Here is a 21909-nt window from a genome sequence, read left to right on the forward strand (position 1 = left end):
TCCCTTCCCCTCCCCTTCCTTATGGGTGTTCCCCTCCCAACCCTTCCCCCATTGCCGCCCTCCCCCCCACAGTCTAGTTCACTGGGGGTTCAGTCTTAGCAGGACCCAGGGCTTCCCCTTCCACTGGTGCTCTTACTAGGATATTCATTGCTACCTATGGGGTCAGAGTCCAGGGTCAGTCCATGTATAGTCTTTAGGTAGTGGCTTAGTCCCTGGAAGCTCTGGTTGCTTGGCATTGTTGTTCATATGGGGTCTCGAGCCCCTTCAAGCTCTTCCAGTTCTTTCTCTGATTCCTTCAACAGGGGTCCCGTTCTCAGTTCAGTCTTAAAGTTACATATTTCTAGTCTCAATGTAAAAAGTCTGAGTATGCTTGTCTGAAATGTTGTGTGGAGTCTTCCCACGAGAGAGCAGCAGATGGCATTCTCAGCTGTGTATGGTGGCTCACACCTGTAATTTTGGCTCTTGAAAGGCCAAGGTGGGATCATTGCCACAAATTCCATATTACCTGGGGCTACAGAGTGAAATCCTGTTCTTCAAACAAAATCTGAACTATCTATAACATTTTTATTACTTTCTTTAAAAGCTTGAGACACAGTTTTAGTTTAAGTTTTTCCTGGTTTGTTTTGGACCTGGTGGCTTGCATTGGGCTTGTGGAGTCTTTTGTCACCTTGTGCTTGTTTTTCCCATTGATTTTTGCTCCTGCTGCTGAAGATTTGTATCCTATTTGGATCATACACTGTTTTCCACAGTAAATTACATTTATTTTCCTACCTGAATTGAGTTTGTGGTGAGAGTTTGAGTAAACCTGTTACCTTGTGGTAACTCCCTGAAGTGGACCGTAAAGCAGACTGGACCTTGTGCAGTCTGGTGCACCGGTGCAGATGAGTACTGTAGTGGTCGAGACCTAGGAGGGAGGAGCCACAGCAATGTAGCTAACAAGGAGAGTACCACTGGTCTCCTTCAGAAAGCCTCAGTGCTCAGCTCAGGAGCCCAGCCTTTCCCTAAGGCCAGTAAGAGCTCCCGAGTAAGATATAGGAATGACCTGGTGAACACAGCAGCCAAGAGGTATATTATGAAAGGAATGATTGTGAGTCCTGAAGTGATGGGAAGTGTGGGTTTGCCACATGGAAGGAAATTTAGGGACCCATTCAACTGCAACTGACAGAGAGCCAGGTCTAAGACCTTTAGAGCAAAGTTTTCTTATTTCTCAGCTGTTGAATTTAGGAGCTATAATTTTTTTTTTTTTATTGTGGACTCTGTCCTATTCATCATAGACTGCTTTGGAGATCCATGGATTCCAACCCATCAAATGCCAGTACCCTTTAGTCATTGTGATGAAAATCTGTGCCACACAGGTGTCCTGAGGAAGTACAGAATTGAGGGAATTGAAATGGTTGGAAGGGGACCATTGATAAAATAGTTTGTCAGTTGATCAAAGGATTCATATGACATATAAGAAATTTCAAGTTTGGAGCATATGAAAATAAGTTGATTGAATGGAAAATTTGATGTTTCCACTATAAACATGACCGTGTGCTGCTGCCTCATCTGCTCTCAAGCCCTTGCTGCTTAGCGTGTAGTTTATAGTCCTGCAGCCATGTTCTCACTTAGAAGTGTGTTAGACACACAGCATTGGGGCTCCTTGTGTCTTATTAGATAGTATTGCCTAGGTTAGCAAGATCATGAGGGGTCCAAAGAGGCCGATGTGGAAGATGTTTTGCAGATGGCATCTATACACAGAAACCAACTTAAATAAAGCCAGTTGGAACGACCAAGGACAATATAAATAGTATCATTCAAAGTTAACTTTAAATATGCATTTTTCCTGAAGAGGAAAAGAAAGCTTTAGTGGGCATGTAAGTTGCTCAAGCCAACGCTTCAGCTGAGGCATTTGGAGCCACTAAGAATGTCGCGAGGAATATGATTGCATAATACTAGGAGAAGATGGCCTGGCACTGGAAGCTGATCCAACCTGGAGAACTTGGATAATCAGGAAGAAATGTCATGACGCTTCCATGAGATGGGAAGCCTACAGAAGGGAAGGATTGTCCTCAGCCTGTGAGCTAAGATCAAATGAAGCAAGAAGCAAAGTCTAGTTCTGTCCATTGCGGAAATCAAACCTGATTTGCTTTGTGTCTTAAAGGTTTGCACTCTAAGCAACAGTAACCTCAAAGCAAATCGTGCTTGAATAGCGTAGACCTGTGACCCATCTACTACTGTTCAGTAGTCCTGGCCTGGTTAGGTTATAGGAGCTCAGCATTAAAAAAGAAAGACCTTTTTTGGAGGGAATGATCTTTACTCTGAAAGTATTTCTACATTAATAATTCAAATATAGGCCTGTCCTCCATTTGAGTACCACCAGTTGTAGAAGTAAGGGCAGTCTATATTCAATACCCTGTACAAAGAAAACCTGATCGAACAAATTACGGCTGCGGATTTGGCTCAGCTGGTAGAGTGTCAATCACACATGTAGGCTGTGTTGTGACTCGCCAGTGCCACAAATTTACCATAACTTGGGGGTGCATTCTTGTAATCCCTGTACCCTGGATGTTGAGTCAGGCGGAAGAGAAGCTTAGCGTCAGCAGGCTCCAGAGTAAGTTTGAGCCCAACCTTGGGAGAAGAGCAGGATTGCCTTAAAAACACCCAAATGGATCTAAACAGATATAGGAATTTTTAAAGCAGGATTGCTTGTACCATTTGGGGAAGTGCATCAATCTATAAATTTATGGAAAGAACTAGAAACAAACAAAAATCACATAATAGTTAGCCTCAATTTGGAGTAGAATATTTATTAGTATAAATAATCAGCCATCAGAATAAATGACAGATTACTCAGTAAATTTGAATTACTAATTTTCAAAATTTTCAAAAAAGACTAGGGATACAACTCAATGACAGAAGTGTCTAGCACCCACAAGACCTTGGTTCAGTTCCTGAGCATGTCAAGACAAACCAAAAAACAAAAACAAAACAAAAACTCCCACAGTACAGTAGAATGGCAAGTTTGAAACTGATAGAAAATAATCTGTCCTACATATAATTTAGAAGAAACACTTTCCATGATGCATGTATAAGCTTTACATAATAGTTAAAAAAACTATCTTTAATATACATTTGTCAGAAAACAAAGTTGAAAATAACCCTAAAACATATCTGATGGTCTCTATGCTCATTCATAACTTGAGAAATATAAATTTTAATATTGTGTCATTATATATGAGATTAGTGAATACTGAATATCCTAATAACACAGTTAGCGATATGGTTCCATATCTTGAAAATTGCAAATTAATTGGCACCTTGAGTAAGTTTAGGTGAAACTGAAAATAAACATAGAAGCAGGTCTAGTATTTGGTACAAACCAAAAAAAATTTTTTTGTTATAAATATACCATAATATGAATATGAGTGATGATTGTAGAGCTATTTAGGAAAAATAGGGAACAACCCTAGTATATACTAGCGATAAATTCTGGTATGAATAAATGACTTACTGTATAAATAAATTCTGCAGTAATTAAAATTCCACAAGGATCTAAGTCATGGGAAAATAAATAGTTGACATGAATTTAAAAACAAAGATAAATAAATAAATATAAACCTATTATATCCAAGGTTGGATAAAAGAAAACCTCACAATAATGTATAGCAGTTCTGTTATGCACTTCAAGTGCAGGTAAAGGAAGGCTGTCTGGTTTGGGTTTGTCATAATGATTTTAATGAGAAGATATTTAAAGTTCATTTACCAAGTTAGCATTAAAGAGCATAAGGTAAGATAAAGAGAGATAAGGAACTTTGGAACTGCTATTTTTAGTTTAGATGGTGGTGGATACTGGGCTATTTGCTATAAACTTACTCGTTACCTTTCTTTCCTTTCCTCTGTTTCTCAGTAGGAGGTAGGTAAGGAAACGTATGAACTAGAGGTGGAGCAGAACCAGTAACATTTCCTTAGAGTGAAGTAAGACACACACACACACACACACACACACACACACACACACACACACACCACATTCTTAAAGTATAAAAGTTCCAAAAAGTAATGGTTTTAATATCATAAAGGAAATTATGATCAAGGTCACTGATGTGTTTAATTAATTGGGATATAGTTCATTCACCTCTGAATATGAAACTTTATCAGGGACAGCTATCTTTGTGGTGATAATTTAAAATTTGTCTTCTTGTTCTAGAAATGTAGTTGATGTTGGCATTACTTAAAAAAATACTTATATTATTTTATTTGTATATGTCCCTAAGATTATGAAATATTTCTAGATCTGGCTAGAACAAATTGTAAGTTACTATCTTAATTGAAGTACCTTTTTTCTTAAACAGTTGAACCCACCGTGAGCCTGATGAAAGGGCCAGACTCTTTAATTGATGGAGGAAATGAGACCGTAGCAGCCGTTTGTATAGCGGCCACTGGAAAACCAGTTGCACGTATTGACTGGGAAGGGGATCTCGGCGAAATGGAATCTACTATAACTTCTTTTCCCAATGAAACAGCAACGATTATCAGCCAATACAAGCTGTTTCCCACAAGATTTGCTAGAGGAAGGCGAATTACTTGTGTTGTAAAACATCCAGCCTTAGAAAAGGACATTCGATACTCTTTCATACTCGACATCCAGTGTAAGTACACACCAGCACTGCTTTCAACAGTCACACAGTGTGTTGTCTTCTGTTGACAAAGGTCATGGCTTTTGGTCTGAGTATGCAGGTATTCTACAGTGGAGTTATTCCAATTATATATGTGCTTAATTTTGTTGTTTTGAGACTTTAAAGTAGGCTAGCTTTAAGGAAGCTGTGGAAACTTGTAATTCAGATGTGTACTTGACAAGCAACTCCATTGTCTCTCACTGGACTGCTAAACCAGTCCTGGGTCTTATTGTTTTCCATAAGAATCTTTTACTTAGCCAGGTAGTAGTGGAGCTCTCACTTGTAATCCTAGCACTCATGAGAAGTATTTCTGTGAATTCAAGGCCGGCGTGGTCCACAGAGCCGAGTTCCACCACAGCTGGGGCCACACAGAATCCTGTTTCAGAAAGCGAAACACAAAACAAAACAAATTCCCCTTTACTTTCTAGATACATTTTAGCAATTTGAAAGTCTGTCTTTCTCTGGTATTGTAAGCTGAACCTCCCCAAAAAAATCATATAATTTTTTACGTATTTGAAAGTATTTTAAAGTAAATATTTTGAAATAGTAAAACTACATATAAGAGTCAAAGCTGCCTGTACTTTAAAGTTAGAGGAGTTCTCTGACATGTTTTTATATTTCACGCGTATCTACATCTCACTTCAGCAGTTGCTGTTTTGATACATTATAATTTGTTTAGCATTTTCATTTTTTTGAATTAAAGGTGGTTGCTTATATTTTTTAGCAAGGGTGACTAGTGTTAGGCGGATTGGTGAGATGGTTAGCAGGTGTTGAAGTTAGGTGTGACAGTTGATGTCATCTGTATGGGGTTTTGACGTCATCTGTATGGGGTTTTGACGTTGTGTTGTTGTTACTTGTTGCCGAAATGCCAGGCTGAGGAGTTTCGATTACACTCAGTGCACTTATGTAAGTGTGCTTATGCCCTGCATGTGCTGTAGTCCCTTGGGCTGCAGTGAGCAAATGGTTTCTTTTATTACTGTAGCAGCCAGTACTAGATATACTATACTTAGAGTCTCAAAAGTGTGTGCCATGGCTTTCCATGTCAGCCAAATGGTACTTAATTTTAAGGTATAAATCTTACTTCTCTTAGATTGAACATCCTTTTCAAGACAGTTTTATAAGGTCCTTGGTACTAAAGCTAAGGCAGTACCTAAATGCCAGGTCTTAAGTACCACATTGTACTTTTTTGTTTATGTGGCTATGTCTTTCATAAATAGGGTTTATGAAGTCTTACATTCAGTGTTCATGCTAAATAGAGTCTTGGGTGACTTTTGTTTATCTGGTGTCTGAATTCCATTCATCCAGTCATCAATTTATTCATTCATTGTCTTAGTCAAGTACTGTTTACTGAATTTTACCTTCCCTAGTGATTATGTTGAAAGTAAGGAAAAATAATTTCCATTTTTCTAAAGCTTATCTATTGCATTAATGGTTTTTCATTGTACAGTGTATTTATTCCTAACAATAGATAATTGTGTCCTATGTGCATTGATTTTTATAGATGCTCCTGAAGTCTCAGTGACAGGATATGATGGAAATTGGTTTGTGGGAAGAAAAGGTGTTAACCTCAAGTGTAATGCTGACGCAAATCCTCCACCCTTCAAGTCTGTGTGGAGCAGGTAATACGTAGTTAAAGTCACAGTAACCAATCGTTTAAAAGAGAAATGTATTCTTCAATGCACTAAGGCTGATTTTAATCAGTGCATAATTAAATTAATAGCTAAAGAAATTAAACAAATGGAAAGTTTCTCAATAGTGGTATTTCTGTCTCTGGATACTGGCAGCAGTGTTAGAGATTTTAGCTTCCCCTCCTCCCCCTTTCACCTATAACTGCTGTCATGTGATGACAGCTTCCTGCAGTGAGGAAGCTTCCACTTCCCTTAGGGTGCGTGATAGTTTCAGCAGTAGACTCTTACCTAATTCTGTCGGGCAATCTTGAGAAATGACAAGAGGCTCTATTGTTGGGGTCTCCAGGGCTTAGCTAATAAAGAGGCATCTCATATCTAGTGCTATTTTTGTTTAGTAATCCATGGATTTAGGAGTGGCATTAACTGAGATACGCAGAATGGCTCTTCTAGCTCTCCCTCTTGATTTTGGCTTATATTTCAGTTAGCAAGTCTGCATATGGCCTCTTTAGGTCTACATCATTGATCTCTCTGCCTTGTAATTTCCCTGCCTCCCCTACCACAAACCTTGCACTTTGCATTTCTCCTGTCCCTTCCGTTCACTTTCCTATCACCACACCACCCATATTGTACTGCACCCCCTTTCTTACATACCCAACCCCAGGGGCCCCTTTCTGGCTTTCACAGGTACTTGAAGCTGAACACAAATCTAAAGATTCAGTGCTGAGGTCTAGATATGAGAAAGAACACGGCATGCTTTGTTTCTGGGCCTGGGTTACCCCATCATTTTTCCAGTTCCATTTACTTACAGATTCAATCTCATTTTTCTTCTCAGTTGAATAAAATTATATTATGTCTATCTACATTTTTAATCATCCATTCATCAATTGATGAACATCTAAGCTGATTTCATTTCTTAGCTGTTGTGAATAAAGCATCATTGAATATGGATGAACAAATATCTCTGTAGTAGGATGTAGAGTCCTTTGGGTTTATCCCTAGCAGTGGAGAGCTGGGTGATAGTTCTATTTCTAGTATTTTGAAGAACTGATTTTCATACTCTCACTAACAGTGACTATGTGTTCCTCTTTGTCTACAGCCTTGACAGCATTTGTTGTCAGTTGATTATTTATATTTTGTTTGATTTTATGTGTATGTGCTTGCATATGCATACCATGTTCACATAGAAGCCCATGAAGACACCACAGGGCTTTATATCTTCTGGATGTGTAGAGAGACTATTGTGAGGTGCCATATGGGTGCTAGGAACCAAGCACAGGTCTTGGTTCAATAACAATAAATGCTTTTAACTGCTGAGTCACGTCTCTAGCTCCTCACTTTTCTTCCTTGATGATAGCCATGCTAATGGATGAAATCAGCTCTCAAAGTAGTTTGATTCTTTATTCTTTCATGGCTAACGATGTCTAAATTTTTAAAAGTGGGTATTAGCCTTTTGTATCATTATCATCATCATTGAGAATTACCTGTTTAGATTATTACTTTGCTGTCTATTCATGTGGTAAAACACTCTGACAGAAAGCAACTTAGGGAAGAAATGGTTTGTGCCCATTTACAGGTCATAGTCCATTATCAGGGAAAATTAGGTCAGAAAATGAAGCAGAAACCATTGAGCAATGCTGCGTGTTGACTCCTTAACTAGCTAGCTTTTGTCCAGTTTCATTTACGTAGGAATTTGGTGTCCACAGTGGACTGTGCCTTCCTAAATCAATTAATAATCAAACATTTCCCCCAAGCATGCCCATAATACAGTCTGATGTGGGAAATCCTTCAATTGAGATTTCCATCGCATGTGACTCAAGGCAATATCAGACTGACACTTACAGCAAACTAGGACTTAACTCCATAGCCTGTTTTAAGAATTAGATGATTTTCTTGATTTTTTTTCTTGTGTGTATAGATTAACTCTGTAGATGTGTATAGCTGGTAAAGATTTTTCTTTGACTGGGCTTTTCTTTGCTGTACACAGCCATTTAATTTCACGAGATCTAGTTTGTTGATTGTTGACTTTGTTTTCTGAGTGACTCAATTCCTATTTAAAAACCCTTGCCTATGACTGTATCTTGTACACATTTCGTTCCTTTTCTTCTAATAGTTTCAGAACGTGTGGTTTTACGTTGAGGTCTTCCATCCATTTAGAGTTGATTTTTGTGCCAGGATTGATCTACAGATTTAGTTTCCCTCAACAGTGAATGGTATCGAGACTTAATGGCTGCTCGGGGTCCTGAGACTTGAGTGATGGTTGAACACTCAGTGATGAATAGGACATATATACCACTCCATCAAAGGCTAGAGAAATACTGTGAAGAGTGAGTGGGAAATAAAAGGCAGGAAGATGGAAGGAAGTTTTAGCTGCAGCAGTCTGTACTAGTCCTGGACATGACTCAACCTGTCACCAGTCAGGAAGGGACTAATAGGACCCATCTCTACTTACCAAACTATTAGCTATTCCTATATCCCCGGGGAAGGGAAGAAATAACATTGTTTTCAGTTAGGTACCAAGGATGAGCCACTAACCTCCAGTAGATAGTTCCAAATACATGATCATACCAGTAGTCTGGTTAAACTCGGTATATCATAAAAAGACATGAATAGGGTGGGTTTGGCAGAAGGGGGTATGGAGCTTCAGAGATGTGGAGGGTGATAGTTATCAGGATGCGGTATATATGTAATTGATGCAATTTAATAAAAGCTTTGAAAATCTTCCCTTTCATTATGCAGACCTATCTAACACACATGGATTAATTTTCCAAAGAAGTGTATGTATTTAATGGACTTGTATAGTTCATCTTTATTGAAATGAAAATTGTATGCTTTCATAAGTAATTATAGGTAATGGACACAAGAGTTTTACTGGTATCCTAAAAGTACAACAGTTTAATTATAGGGGTTTGCTATTTGAAGCTATTTAAAATAATGTTATGCTTTTTAAACATTTAGGTTGGATGGAGAATGGCCTGATGGTTTATTGGCGTCAGACAATACTCTTCATTTTGTTCATCCACTGACTTTCAATTATTCTGGTGTTTATGTCTGTAAAGTGACAAATTCCCTTGGTCAAAGAAGTGATCAAAAGGTCATCTACATTTCAGGTAAGCCATTGCCTTTTTCTGAGATGAGTCAAAGTAGTCATATCATAATAATCGTAAGCTAGTACTGAACAGTACTTTTCCTCATAGCAGTTCAGCTTCATTGATAGGAAATTTAAGAGACCATAAAGGGGCTATGATAGAGTAAGAGCATCTAAGATGTGTAAAGCAGTAGTCTTTAAGAGAGGTCAACATGTGTAGTCAGCCACTTCTTCATATAGCTTGACCCTAGCATGCCTTTCTAAATTGTGTTTAAACAATGAACAGTGTTTTGTTTTGTTTTCCTTCTTTATTTTCTGCTCTGCATGTAATTGTCTGATAAGTAAAATGTGCTATTAACTTTTTTATTTTGGCTTTGGAAATAACATTGCTTGCCATTGGAGATGGGACTGCCATTTTAGAGTAATGAGAAGTGAAGTAAAAATGCTACTGTGTTTTAATGATGTAAAATTTGATATTTTTTCTAAGTTTTTAAACCCTGAAAATGTATTTTTCACATACTGTTTCACTATGAAAGTTTTGTTAATTCAGTATAAATTTGAGCATTTATAAAATATAAGAACAAAACCCATATTTTTTATTAATTACCCATAAGGTACTGAAACAGGGAAAATACATTAAATTCTTTGAATAATTCTTAATGATCAGAAGGATATAGCAGTGCTCACATCTACTTCATAGAAAATGAGAATGAGAAAAAGAAGGGCCCTCAGATGAAGTTTTCTACTACGGAATGAATAGTTGTGGTTCTAAGTCTCTGCAAGTGTAAGAATGTGTTACAGATTTTAGAAAACAGTATGCTTTGCTGCCAGTTCTGTGTGACCCTGTGTGTGCCCCAGTGTCACTACAGGCAGGTGACAGTGCTTGCGTAGGTGCTCACCTGTCCTCAGGACAAGCCGTGGATCAGTGCTGGCGTACACCAGCGGTTCTGGTTTCCTGGGTGATACTCAGAGGGAACACAAAGCCCTGTGCATTCACTTACCGCTCCTTAGTAACAGCGTTTTGGTGGGAAGGGGATGAAAGTATTAGTTACTTCTTCTGTTGAAAAATAACCATAGGCAGTGTGTAGTTAAATTATTTTGGAGACTTAAATTTTAGTTTCCTGAGGAGTACTTACCTGTTGTTCCTTTTACTCCGCTTCCTATGAGGTAATGACCTTAGCTCCAATGTTACTGTTCTATCTTCTTTACATACCCAGGTTTAAGTTGGTCTCTTACATATGTGTACTGATTCCGTAGGTGACAGCCAAACTCTACTCCAGGGTTGTAATTTGTTCTGTTTTATTTTGAAGAATTCTTGGCCTTCATTTGCAGTCACCTATTTATAATCATGAATTCCATGCAGAAATTCAGTAGACATTTACAACTTACCTTGTTCAAAATCAAGATCTGGCCTGACTTTTCTCCTGCCCCTTGATGCAAACTCTATCACTTTCTCCCTTCAGTTGCTTATGACTTCTGTCACTGCATTCACTCAAGACACAGCCCTTTTAAATCAACTTTCTTATCATTCTTTCTTCTATACTCCAGTCTACCATTAAACCAGCATCAGCTTTCCTGCACCCATTATATGGAATATTAATCCACTCTTCACCTTTTCTGCTGTTACCACTTTGATCAAGAACAACCAGAACTCTTTACCTGTAAAGTTGTTAGTCTCCCTCTTTGAACCTGTCACCCTTCAGTCTGTATTCACACAAGCAGCCAGTCTTTGAAAGAGTGCATTAGATTATGTCACTCTTCTTAAAACCTTTCGTGAACTCCATTTACTGGGTTAAAGTAGATCTTGATTGTGAATAGCAAGGCCCTCTGCATGCTTGCAGTCCTAGCGTCATCTCTGTCAGTGCTCAGTGGCTCCGCCTTTCCACTGAACAGACCAGGCATGCTTCTGACTGTGTGCATTTCCTGTCTCTGAAAGTCTGCAGGCCTGGTAACTCTTTCCTTACTTCCCTTTCCAAAATATCACCATCTCCAACAGAATCTCTCTTCTGGGATTCTCTGTACCTGATTGCCACCCCTGTTCTCTGCCTTGTTTTCCTTGGTACTTGTTAGTATTTTATTCATATGTGTACCCACTTTTATCCCCACTAGAAGTTAACACTTAGAGGTCAAGGGTTTGTGTCTACTTTATTATTCATGGGTACATTGTTGCCATGTCCAATAATCTGTAACATACAGTAGGTATCCCATACACTTTTGCTGCATGAGTGAAAAAAATTAGATTTAGCAAAGAAGTAACCTTATTTTTCTTTAGGGAACTGGTTAGTTTTTTAAAAATCAAAATCTATTTAAATTGTTATAAAATGCGGAGACAACTTTGAGTAAAAATGAGACATCGGTTTAATTCCTCAGAGTACTGCTGAAGACGATAACTTTGTGTGAGGTAGTGCTTATGAAGTGATCAAGAATTAGATGTTACTTCCTAGGCAGAGTCTATGGTGCTGATGTCTCTGCCCCTGTAGTTGCCCTCTTTACTACTGTGTGTTCTTTTAAGTATCCTCGGTGTGCTGGTGCGTTTCCAAGGTGCCTTTTCTTCAACCTGCTGGGCTTTTGTCAGGATGAAAGGCTGTATATGGTACAGTAAGATGCCATCTCAGTGTTAGGTTTACTTTTAAAAATATATAATCAAGAGTTTTACTAGGAAGCTATGGATGTAGTAACTGTGAGTAAATTTGTTTTTAACATATCTGTTTTTCCGTGTTCATGGTCATTAGGTTTAGGACAGAAGGCCATGGCTCATGATTAGAGAGGATTGAATTCAGGTTGCTGCACTGTACCCGAGCTGAGTGTCACTCTGTGGCTTTTAGCCCAGGACTAGCTGACTGCTGGACATTGTGTTTTCCTGATTTGCTGTTTGCTTGCCCCCTCCTGTAACTAATTTACCACTTCTCTGAAAATAGAAAATTTTCTCTGAAAATGTGTGTCAAATCACAACATTTTACATCAGTACCCAAGCCTGATATTCCCACTCCTCTGCACAGTAGAATTTCATATTATTAATTTTGGGATCCAGGCATAAATTCAAGAATCTATAAATGGTGATTTCTAATTTTAAGATATGAAGTTTTTAAAATTTTAACAACCAATATAGAAAAAAGTTAAGGTCAATATATTTAATTTTAACATATTTATTAATAGATTGAATTGTGCCTTATAGCTACAAGGATATTCCTGAATGTACTATTTGTTCTTCTAATTGGCAGAACTAATTAAGTCATCGGCAAAACAGACTAAAAAGACCTTTCCTTTGGTAGAGATCTTAGAATCAACTGCAGTTTTTATATTTGTCTTTTTATATGTCATACAGTTAGCAAATAATACAGATGTCTGATTGAAACAATAAGGAGTGAGGATGTGATTTTCAAATCACTATAGATGGGTAGCTGTTGATGATTAAAACATTTGACTCTATGCATGAACCAAGATTCATTCTAGGTCAAAATACAATTACCATATGTCCGTTGCTTAAGATGTAAAATGAAGTGCTCACTCTTGTACTACTGACACTGGCTATGCTGTCTTTAACACTAGTTAAGGAGAATAGTTAATTGAAAAGTTGCCAGGACCACTAATAAGGCTAACTAAGTTTTAAATATTTTTGTTAAATTTTTCTGAAATCTTTCTTTTGTTAAATATGAAAAAAACCAGTAGATATCCATTTGTGTATGCATAAAGAACTTTGCAAATGGAAATAAAGTTCAAATTTTGCATCAACATATTATAACACTGTTGAGTTTTATATTTTTTAGTTGGTAGGAACTCGGGTGTATGTATTGCTCTAAGAAAACTAGGGCGTTAGGGTCGTTCTAAGCTTTGAACAGCTCCATGTATAGAGATATGTAGAGATGGATAAGTTTTAAATAATTAATGTAGGCAATTTGTATTTTTTTCAATGTGCTAGTACATTTTTCCTTTACATATTATCGTTCAGTAAATTGGCTGCCCTGTTACTCCCCTAAAATTATACATATATTGTTTCATATAAGAGCTTAGGTTTTTGTCTTCTTTTTTTCGGAGCTGGGGACCGAACCCAGGGCCTTGCGCTTGCTAGGCAAGCACTCTACCACTGAGTTAAATCCCCAACCCCGTTTTTGTCTTACTTCTTTAGCACCTTAATTTCTTGAAGTTGGATCATATGAAGCTTTACTCCTTTGATGCTAAAAGGAATCCTTCAGTTTCACATTTGCACACTTTCTTCAAAGTGAACTTGCCCATCTAGAGAAGATTGTCTCACAAAGTCTTCCTAGACTCACATACATGTAGCATTTGATAGCACCCATCAGAATTTCCCCTTATAGCAGCTTAAAACCATAGGAAAAGAGGTTACAGTATTTGGTGGCTTTTTTTAATGCTGTACTTGCTAAATTTTTACCACATTCTATACATATGGCATTCCGTGATGAATCCTGTTTCAGTAAGTACATTTCTTTAGCTTGTGACGTTAGAATAACTTACCCCATGTAGATTTAGTACTTTTCTAACAATCATTTTAAAAAGTTCTATCAGAACCACTCACATAAAAATTAATTTTAGGAGATTACCATTTGGGTTATTTATTTTTATCTACGAAAAACTCAACATTTTAAACTCATCTTTAAACTCTAGGACTGTGTATAACATGGCCTACAGATATTACTTAATGGACAATTAACCAATCTTTAATTTTTACTATTTATGTTTAGTTACTTTTCAATTTTAATGGCTACTCTAATATAATGTCAATAAATGATCCATTTGCATCTAATACTTAAATATTATTAGAATGTTCTCTCTAAAATATTAGCTATTCTCTTTTACAGTCTATCCTAAAACAATGGTATGGAATTATACAAATACAGTTGAAATTCCTTAATGTTACAAATGCTCACTATATTACCTTGATTATTAGAGGTGATTATTATATTTCTACTCTGTATATATTATACTCATTTAATAATAGTGCACTTGATTGACAGTTTACATACCTCCTTATTTTTTTTAAATTACCAAATAATGGTCTTTACTATTATATATTTTTCATAAGAACATTATAGTATTTTGTATTTAAGAAAAATATTTTTGAGAGAATTATTAAACCCACAATTTATATAGTATGTCCACTTAACAAGACTATGGTTTTTCATTCTTTTAAAAGATAACTATATAATAAGTAAACGTGCATATTAAGAAAATATTTTATTGCCAATTTTTATTTTATTTCCTTTTGATTATGGCTCACAGGCTACACATTTGAAATTTTGATTTAATTGAAATTATGTATGATAATTCTAAAGCCGGCCTTGCATAGGCCGCTTTCGACGACGAGCAGTAGCCATGCCTTTGAGCGCAGTACTCAAGTGTGAATCAGTGGCTTCCAACACACCACTGCCTTCTCTTCCTTACTTCACTGGTGACAGACTGAAGTGTCAGGATTTTTAAAAAATATCTGTTAAGTAATGCAACTTTTTAATCTTAAATTAAGAATGAAAAACTATTGTTATTTGAACATGTATTCCTTAACTGTGGTGCCTGTTCCCTGCTGCTGACTCAGCCTCATTGACATTGTCTGCCTTTCTGTGTCTTGTCTGTCTTTACTGTTTCCATTAGATCCTCCCACTACCACCACCCTTCAGCCTACAGTTCAGTGGCGTTCCTCAACTGCTGACGTCCAGGATCTAGCAACAGAACATAAAAAGTTGCCCTTCCCATTGTCAACTTTGGCAACACTTAAGGATGACACAATTGGCACCATCATTGCTAGCGTAGTGGGTGGGGCTCTCTTCGTAGTGCTTGTGAGCATTTTGGCTGGAGTATTCTGCTATAGGAGACGACGGACGTTTCGTGGAGACTACTTTGCCAAAAACTACATTCCACCATCAGACATGCAAAAAGAGTCGCAGATCGATGTTCTTCAACACGATGAGCATGATTCTTACCCAGACAGTGTGAAAAAGGAAAACAAAGCCCCAGTGAACAACCTAATACGTAAAGACTACTTAGAAGAGCCCGAGAAAACTCAGTGGAATAATGTAGAGAATCTCACTAGGTTTGAAAGACCGATGGATTATTACGAAGATCTAAAAATGGGAATGAAGTTCGTCAGTGATGAACGGTATAATGAAAATGAAGATGATTTAGTTTCCCATGTAGATGGTTCCGTAATTTCCAGGAGGGAGTGGTATGTTTAACAGCCACTGATGTGACTTCACTATGTACAGTGTTTCATTCATACTAGTTGATCATTTTCAGATTGTTCATACTTTTTCTTGAGGAAGAATAAGCTTTTTCAAGTTGATTTCGAGCTTACTTTTTATATTCTGATCTGACAAATGAAAATGTAAAACCTGGGTTCAATGTATCTGAGCTGCTTTACAGTTTTTCACTGCTATACTACTGTCTCCAGATTTAAATTCTAATGCAGAGTACTTTTATTGGTCTGAGGCACACAGGTAAGAAAGATGTCAACGTTAAATGTATGACGTTTTTGGTATAAAAATTAAAAACAGAAAAAAATGAAACTACCTTGGCATTGCGTATTAAATATTTACCTAAGACTATAATCTCAAGTATAATGATTGTGTAACATATACCTCTCAAAACTTATCACCACTAAGTATACTCCATCAAAATTGACAGTAAAACTCATTCAAGAAATGCTTCTATATTTTTAGTATACTGAAATCATTCATCCTGATGGAGTATCTTTTCCTCTGCAAACATTATTTTCTAAGTCTTGTGTAGTTAGGATCTTCACCTCTGCATTTAAGTGAGCCTTGCCGTAATTACTGTAGAGTGGCTTCTCAGTGAGATTCTGTTGCACTAAAACTGTGGCCATAAACTCAGTGAGTGTGATGTGTGCAAGAGCAGAAGTGGCTCTTCACTATTTTTGTCCAAAATACATGCAAGAGTAATAAAATATATGCCTCCTGACACAATAATTAATAATTTTTTCATCTCTGGAAGAAAATTCTTTAGTTGTTTGTGAACATGGTTTTGGTACAGGAAGCATTAACCTTATTTTAATGCTTTATTTGCTAAGCGTGTGAACAATGATGAAAACGCGGTACAGGACAGAGAGGGTACTTGAGTCTGTTTGTGTGCCAGGGTTAGACGTGAGTCGTTCCATCCAAGAACCTATACAAAGGGTTTTCTAGATCTTCTTGTTTTAGTTATTTAATGTTGGTATTGTTCAAACGGGTACATGTACAAAAACAATATTAAACTAAACTTTGAAGCTTGAGGTTTCGTTAAGAGAAAGGTGAAGTACATAACTAGTCATTGATAACACTTGCTGATGGATACTGGTGCTCCCTCCCTTTTTCCTTCATTTTCTCCTAATTGGATGTATATGTTTCAAATTTTTCCCTTTGTTTGTTTGTTTGGATTTTTTTTTTCAAATTAAAACTGGAAACATGAGATTTTTGGGGGTTTATTTTGTTCATTTGTTTCATATAGCTCATTAACTACATTCTTTCCAGTATCATGTAACTTCTGAGATGTTATATAAATCTTCAAATGTTAATATTCTTTGTATGGTAAATTACTTCTGCAGTAGAGTTCTTAAAATTGTGATAATGGAAACTGCTTTAAGGCCCGAAGAATGTTTTTCTATGGATTGATTGTGGGAAAGGATTGTGTAGAACCAGTGTCTTGCCAGGACATTGAAGATGTTATTAAATGAATCATAACATAAATTATTTTTAATAATAAAGCAAATTAGATGCCAACCACCACCAACCACCTACTCCCAATCCTCTTTCATTCATATATATGTGTGAATTATATATACATATATATAATAGATTTTTATTATATGTTTCATATAGAAGACAGAATTGTGACATATTCCTAAAATATTGTAAGTAGTGAAAGCTTTATTCTGAATGATTAGACACTATTTTTCTTTAGCAGTGTTATTAAAATTAGCTCTACCCCAACATGTATTACAAGGCAATAACAGAAGATTGAGTAGTATAGTTAGCTTGCCAATATATCACTTTTAATATTTTAATATGTTTAATCACTATGTTTAATACAGACACCTTAGTTCAAGTTGTTGGAAGTACACTTTTTAGTAATAATACACTGTGACAGAACTAACTTTATCAGTAATAATATAAGCCACAGGAAAAATAGGTCTAAAATTTCTTTCCGTGAAAGATAAGAATTTATTGCTCTTTTGATCAAAGATTTTATCTTAAGAAGTGGGGTTTTGATGTGTTGTATGAGTCCAAGCAGAGTGGTCACATGTAGGCTTCTATATAAATCTCCACTTAAATATCTAATGTAAAAGAAATGAGCAATGCTCTCTTGAGAACTGTGTCCTGAACTTCACGTACCTACAGATGATGAACCCCTTTGTGTTTTGTTTATGAACTGGCTAGTCTAGGCATTTTGTTTGATTTGTGGGCAAAGGGCAATCTCAAGACCTGTAGAGTATTTGATACAGTCTGTATCCATAATTTGGATCACTTGGCATGCTAGAGGCTTGGCAGGTTCTAGGAATCTTACACTGGTACTTAAGGCTTTTGGAAGCATTGCACTCTTGTTCATTAAAGCTTTATGTACATACACTGTATGTAGGGGGTTGTCTGTGAACACAAGTATTCATATGAATACTGATTCCGTGCACAGCTGATTGTCAGGTATATAAAAATCACAACTCCTTAAAAAATTTGAAAGATAATTTTTACTCTATTGAGACCATGTTTACTTTTGTTACTTTGATATGTTTTGAACCGTTTTTACATTTTTATATTTACTTCATGGTTTCTTTCCTACTGGTAAACATATTTCAATAATACAAATTGTTTTCTTCCAATAAAATTTTATTAAAATACACTCAACTTCCATAAGCTACAAGTTAACTATAAAATAGTACTTGATTATATTTAAACATTTGGTATTTAACCATGTGCCTGATAAGAGCTCTGTGTGTGTTTCTCCCCTGCCACTCCCCCCCATACACACAGCTGTCTATATATAAAGAAGTCATTACGTTTTTTAGTAGTAACTACTGCTTCTGATAGTCACCCATGTGTGAAAAGTTTAGGAAGAAACTATAGCTACACATTTTACACTAAGGGATTATAGGATTTAGAATAAGTGCAAAATTTGGCAAGAATGTAGCCATGTCATATGCAAAAATATTTGATGTGATTTTGATAAAGACTGTCAAAGTATATAAATATAATAGGTCATATATGGAAGTAATAACATAAAGTATGAGAGGAAAAATGGCACACATACTGAATTTTTAATCTAGAGTCTAGAATATAAACAGATTTTCTCCCCTACTTGTTTATTGGAAATGACCTGTCAGAAAGGGGGACGTATTTCTCAGATGTTTTTTGACACTGGGTTCAGTTTTCTTCCGTTTTAGTGTAACCAAGTTACTTACTAGGTGATGACCCTCATTGATTGCCATGCAGTAAATCATGAAATAGACTTTCAAACAAAGCCTTTCAGTGGTATACTTCTAAAATGAAGCTCAATTCTGTATTCTTTTCTTCATTCTCATATGAGCTTCTGTGCCTGTGTTTTATTTCATGTATGCGTAGCCCACTGTCCTTGCAATTAACCCTTAAAATGCCATTGGACTCGTAGAAATTAGAGTCTACGTCATTTGTCTTCACAAACAGCTAATATCAGGTTAACGATAGAGTTAAGTAAACTTGACAGTGCCTATAAGTAGACATGTTAGCCACATTGACATGTTAACCACATTGACATGTTAGCCATTGTGTGGTTTGGCTTTAACACGTAATCTGTAGCTATTTGTGTGTTCATCATCAATGATATTCAGAAATATTTGAAAAACTGCATCTGCATCAAACACCCAACTTGTTTATCTCACCTCTTCTTAAGCACTACGTACAACAGTTACACAGAATTTACAAATCATTAGGCATCTTAAATGATCTGAAGGTAAAAGTCTGTAGGAGGATATGTACAGGTTATATTCATTTCATAGATTGCTAGGGATTTGTACATCACTGTAATGTGACATTTTGGAATCCTGGAACCCTTGTGTGTAGAAATCAGTTGGTTTTTATTTTGAAATTAGCTCCATTTAAGAAATACTTAGCTTGCCATTTAGTGGTGTTTACTTACTGCTTATGAACTGTTTTGAATAGAAGTAACACATTATAATCAATTTCCTGTTTACTGTTCGTTATTTTTAACAATGGCATATATTTTTCCAAGCTGTTTTTGAACAAGCAGCCCTTTCAAGTGGCATACACTTTGTTTTGTTCACTTCATGGTATACACATAAGAGTTCACTCATGAGAGCACCTTCATAATAGTGTCAGCATATTCCAACTTCAAAGTTTTAAGCATGTCTCTGCTTACATATGTCTGTTTTCTTCTTTTATGGTACGTCCAGATTTTTAAAACATGATACTGAGTAGTGAGACTCAGCCTAGTTTTACAAAAGGTCGCACTGTATTATGTTATTGGCGTTTGGCAGTAGTTAATACTGGTTACAATTTGGAATAGTAAAGCTTACTTCATTATGGGAAGAAAGTAGCATTCTGCTGCTGCTGTAGCTGCACCCCATGATGACAGCAGAGACAGTGAGCTCTCTCGGTAATAGTGCCACAGAAGTCATTCATAATTCTTGACAACAATCCAAAGCCTTATTCCTTACATGCACGATACTGCTATATAATACATCGATACAGAAATTATTCCATTTCAGTTGCCAGAAGTGTCTCAGGGAAAACCTACTTGTAGATTTGTTTGTTTGTTTGTTTCAAAGCCAGCACTTTGGTTATTACCATGCCACTGCTGTTGCATTTTAAGCCCGACACTCTTCTTGACATTACCTCATTGGGAGTAAATCCTTATCCATTCTAAAAGATAAAGATTGTTCTAAACACCAGCCATAGTATCTTTTTTAAAAGTAAGTTTCCATGGTATCTTTATTATACCAAAAATGAACATTTCTCTAATTTCAAGCAGTAAGTATTCACATTTGTGTTACTTCAGCGGTTTTGATTAGGATCCAAGTATGATCTGTGCATTGTAATTTTAGAACTCCCTTTTCATGTGTTCTGGCTGACATGCCGGGAGCTTCTTCCATCTGTCTTTTCACTCTAAAAATGTCTTAATTTTCTGATAGTTTCCCTGTGTTGGTTGTTCCATTGCACCCTGAATGCATCCTCTGCATTTTTACAAGTTGTTGGTACGGTCTAGAACCTTGCTCGCATTCAAGATCCATTGTGTACACGGGGTTGCTTCCTAGGAGATGATGCGTTCTTCCACCCAGAGGCTCGTAGTACTTGCTTTCCGCTCTGACACTGGCAGCCGCTTGGCCCTCAGTGCAGACACAGGAAGAGAGGGCCTACTCATGCTAGGATGTGTTAACTGTGCTTTCCCATTGCAGCGTGCCTGATTCACGCTTCCCTCCTCACACTGGGAGCCAGTCCATAGAAGTGTGTCTCAAATGGTAGATTTATGACACTTCAACGGAATTAACAAATGGTCTTTTCTGTTACCTTGTATGTATCCCAGATTTCTATTTTATTATTTTTGTCTATCTTGTAGATCAGTGAAAACTCTTGATTGTAACATGAGCTAAAATTAGTATGTATTCCAAGTATATTTGTGCTTCTAGAGAAACTCAGTTGTATGTATTTTAAGATAGTCTGAAATGGACATTTTAAGTGATAAATAATACTTTTAAATGTCAGTGTAATTGTCACTATTTGGGATACATAATGTGCTTCATTTTAAAAGTTAACCTTTTCTCACAGAATATTTAAAAATGATTAAATGTGCTTCATTTTTAAAATCTTGGTTTTTAGACTTTTTGATTCAATAATTTACAAAGTCCCTTATTCTGTGGGTCAAATCTTTCGATACTTGGCTTAATGAAGTATTCTCAAAGGCAGCTCAGTTCACATGGAATCCATGCATCATGAAAACTCGAATGATTTAATCACAGTGGCTAGTTTGAGAGCTTGTCTTTAAGTAATAGATGTATATTTTCCTGTGTCTTGCCAATTGTGGCAAATTTACTACTCTGTGCTACTTTTAGCCCTTCATAGATTTATTATGAGTGTAATTAATATGAAGAAAATATAAGCATATTTATTTGGTCTCCTGAGACACCCGAGTTGTTTGTGATTGGTTCATTACAGCCCGCTAGGTTGTCATGGTTTTCCTTGGATATTACAACTAATCGGTGGAAGTTTGTGTTGAGTAAGAGTGGGCTGTGCTTTTATCTGCATTCTGGGATACCTTCCTTATGCTGCTGTTTTCACAGGAATGCATATGCTAGGTGTGATGCGTGCGTATCACAGACGAGTTCTGATGATCTCTCTTGGTGAGGTGCTCAGATGGTACATGGGTTACCCGTGTAAATCCGCTTTTACTGTTTTTAGTATTAAAAATGAATACTGGATCAGTCAGCTGACCTGTGAGTCCTACACGTTAATTATGCTAATAAAATAATATATACACATAAGTGAAGGGCTTGAAGTACTACAGTTCACATTTGTTTGGCAAATATCCTATTCCTTTGTCCCCATGTGAT

At 36.6% G+C, this 21909-nt stretch overlaps 1 protein-coding gene across 31 annotated transcripts in view; it reads left to right on the plus strand.

Annotated features, from left to right (window-relative positions):
* Nectin3 (nectin cell adhesion molecule 3) overlaps nucleotides 1-21909 on the plus strand; it is a 107663-nt gene that overhangs the window by 31228 nt on the left and 54526 nt on the right. For 11 of the 31 annotated variants that reach the window (XR_015632689.1, XR_015632690.1, XR_015632684.1 and 8 more), the window contains exons 3-6: nucleotides 4335-4631; nucleotides 6160-6277; nucleotides 9242-9393; nucleotides 14976-15480. Coding sequence is in view for 10 of the 31 variants with exons in the window: in XM_087575849.1 (XP_087431975.1) it covers nucleotides 4335-4631; nucleotides 6160-6277; nucleotides 9242-9393; nucleotides 14976-15556 (1148 nt within the window). In the remaining 21 variants the exon portion in view is untranslated. Of the gene's footprint in view, nucleotides 1-4334; nucleotides 4632-6159; nucleotides 6278-9241; nucleotides 9394-14975; nucleotides 21166-21909 lie in introns of those variants that run through there. The other 20 variants (XR_015632682.1, XR_015632685.1, XR_015632680.1 and 17 more) reach the window with 4 other exon arrangements.

This window comes from Rattus norvegicus, chromosome 11, assembly GCF_021556685.1.
Source record: "Rattus norvegicus strain SHRSP/BbbUtx chromosome 11, alternate assembly SHRSP_T2T, whole genome shotgun sequence".
Classification (NCBI taxonomy): domain Eukaryota; kingdom Metazoa; phylum Chordata; class Mammalia; order Rodentia; family Muridae; genus Rattus; species Rattus norvegicus.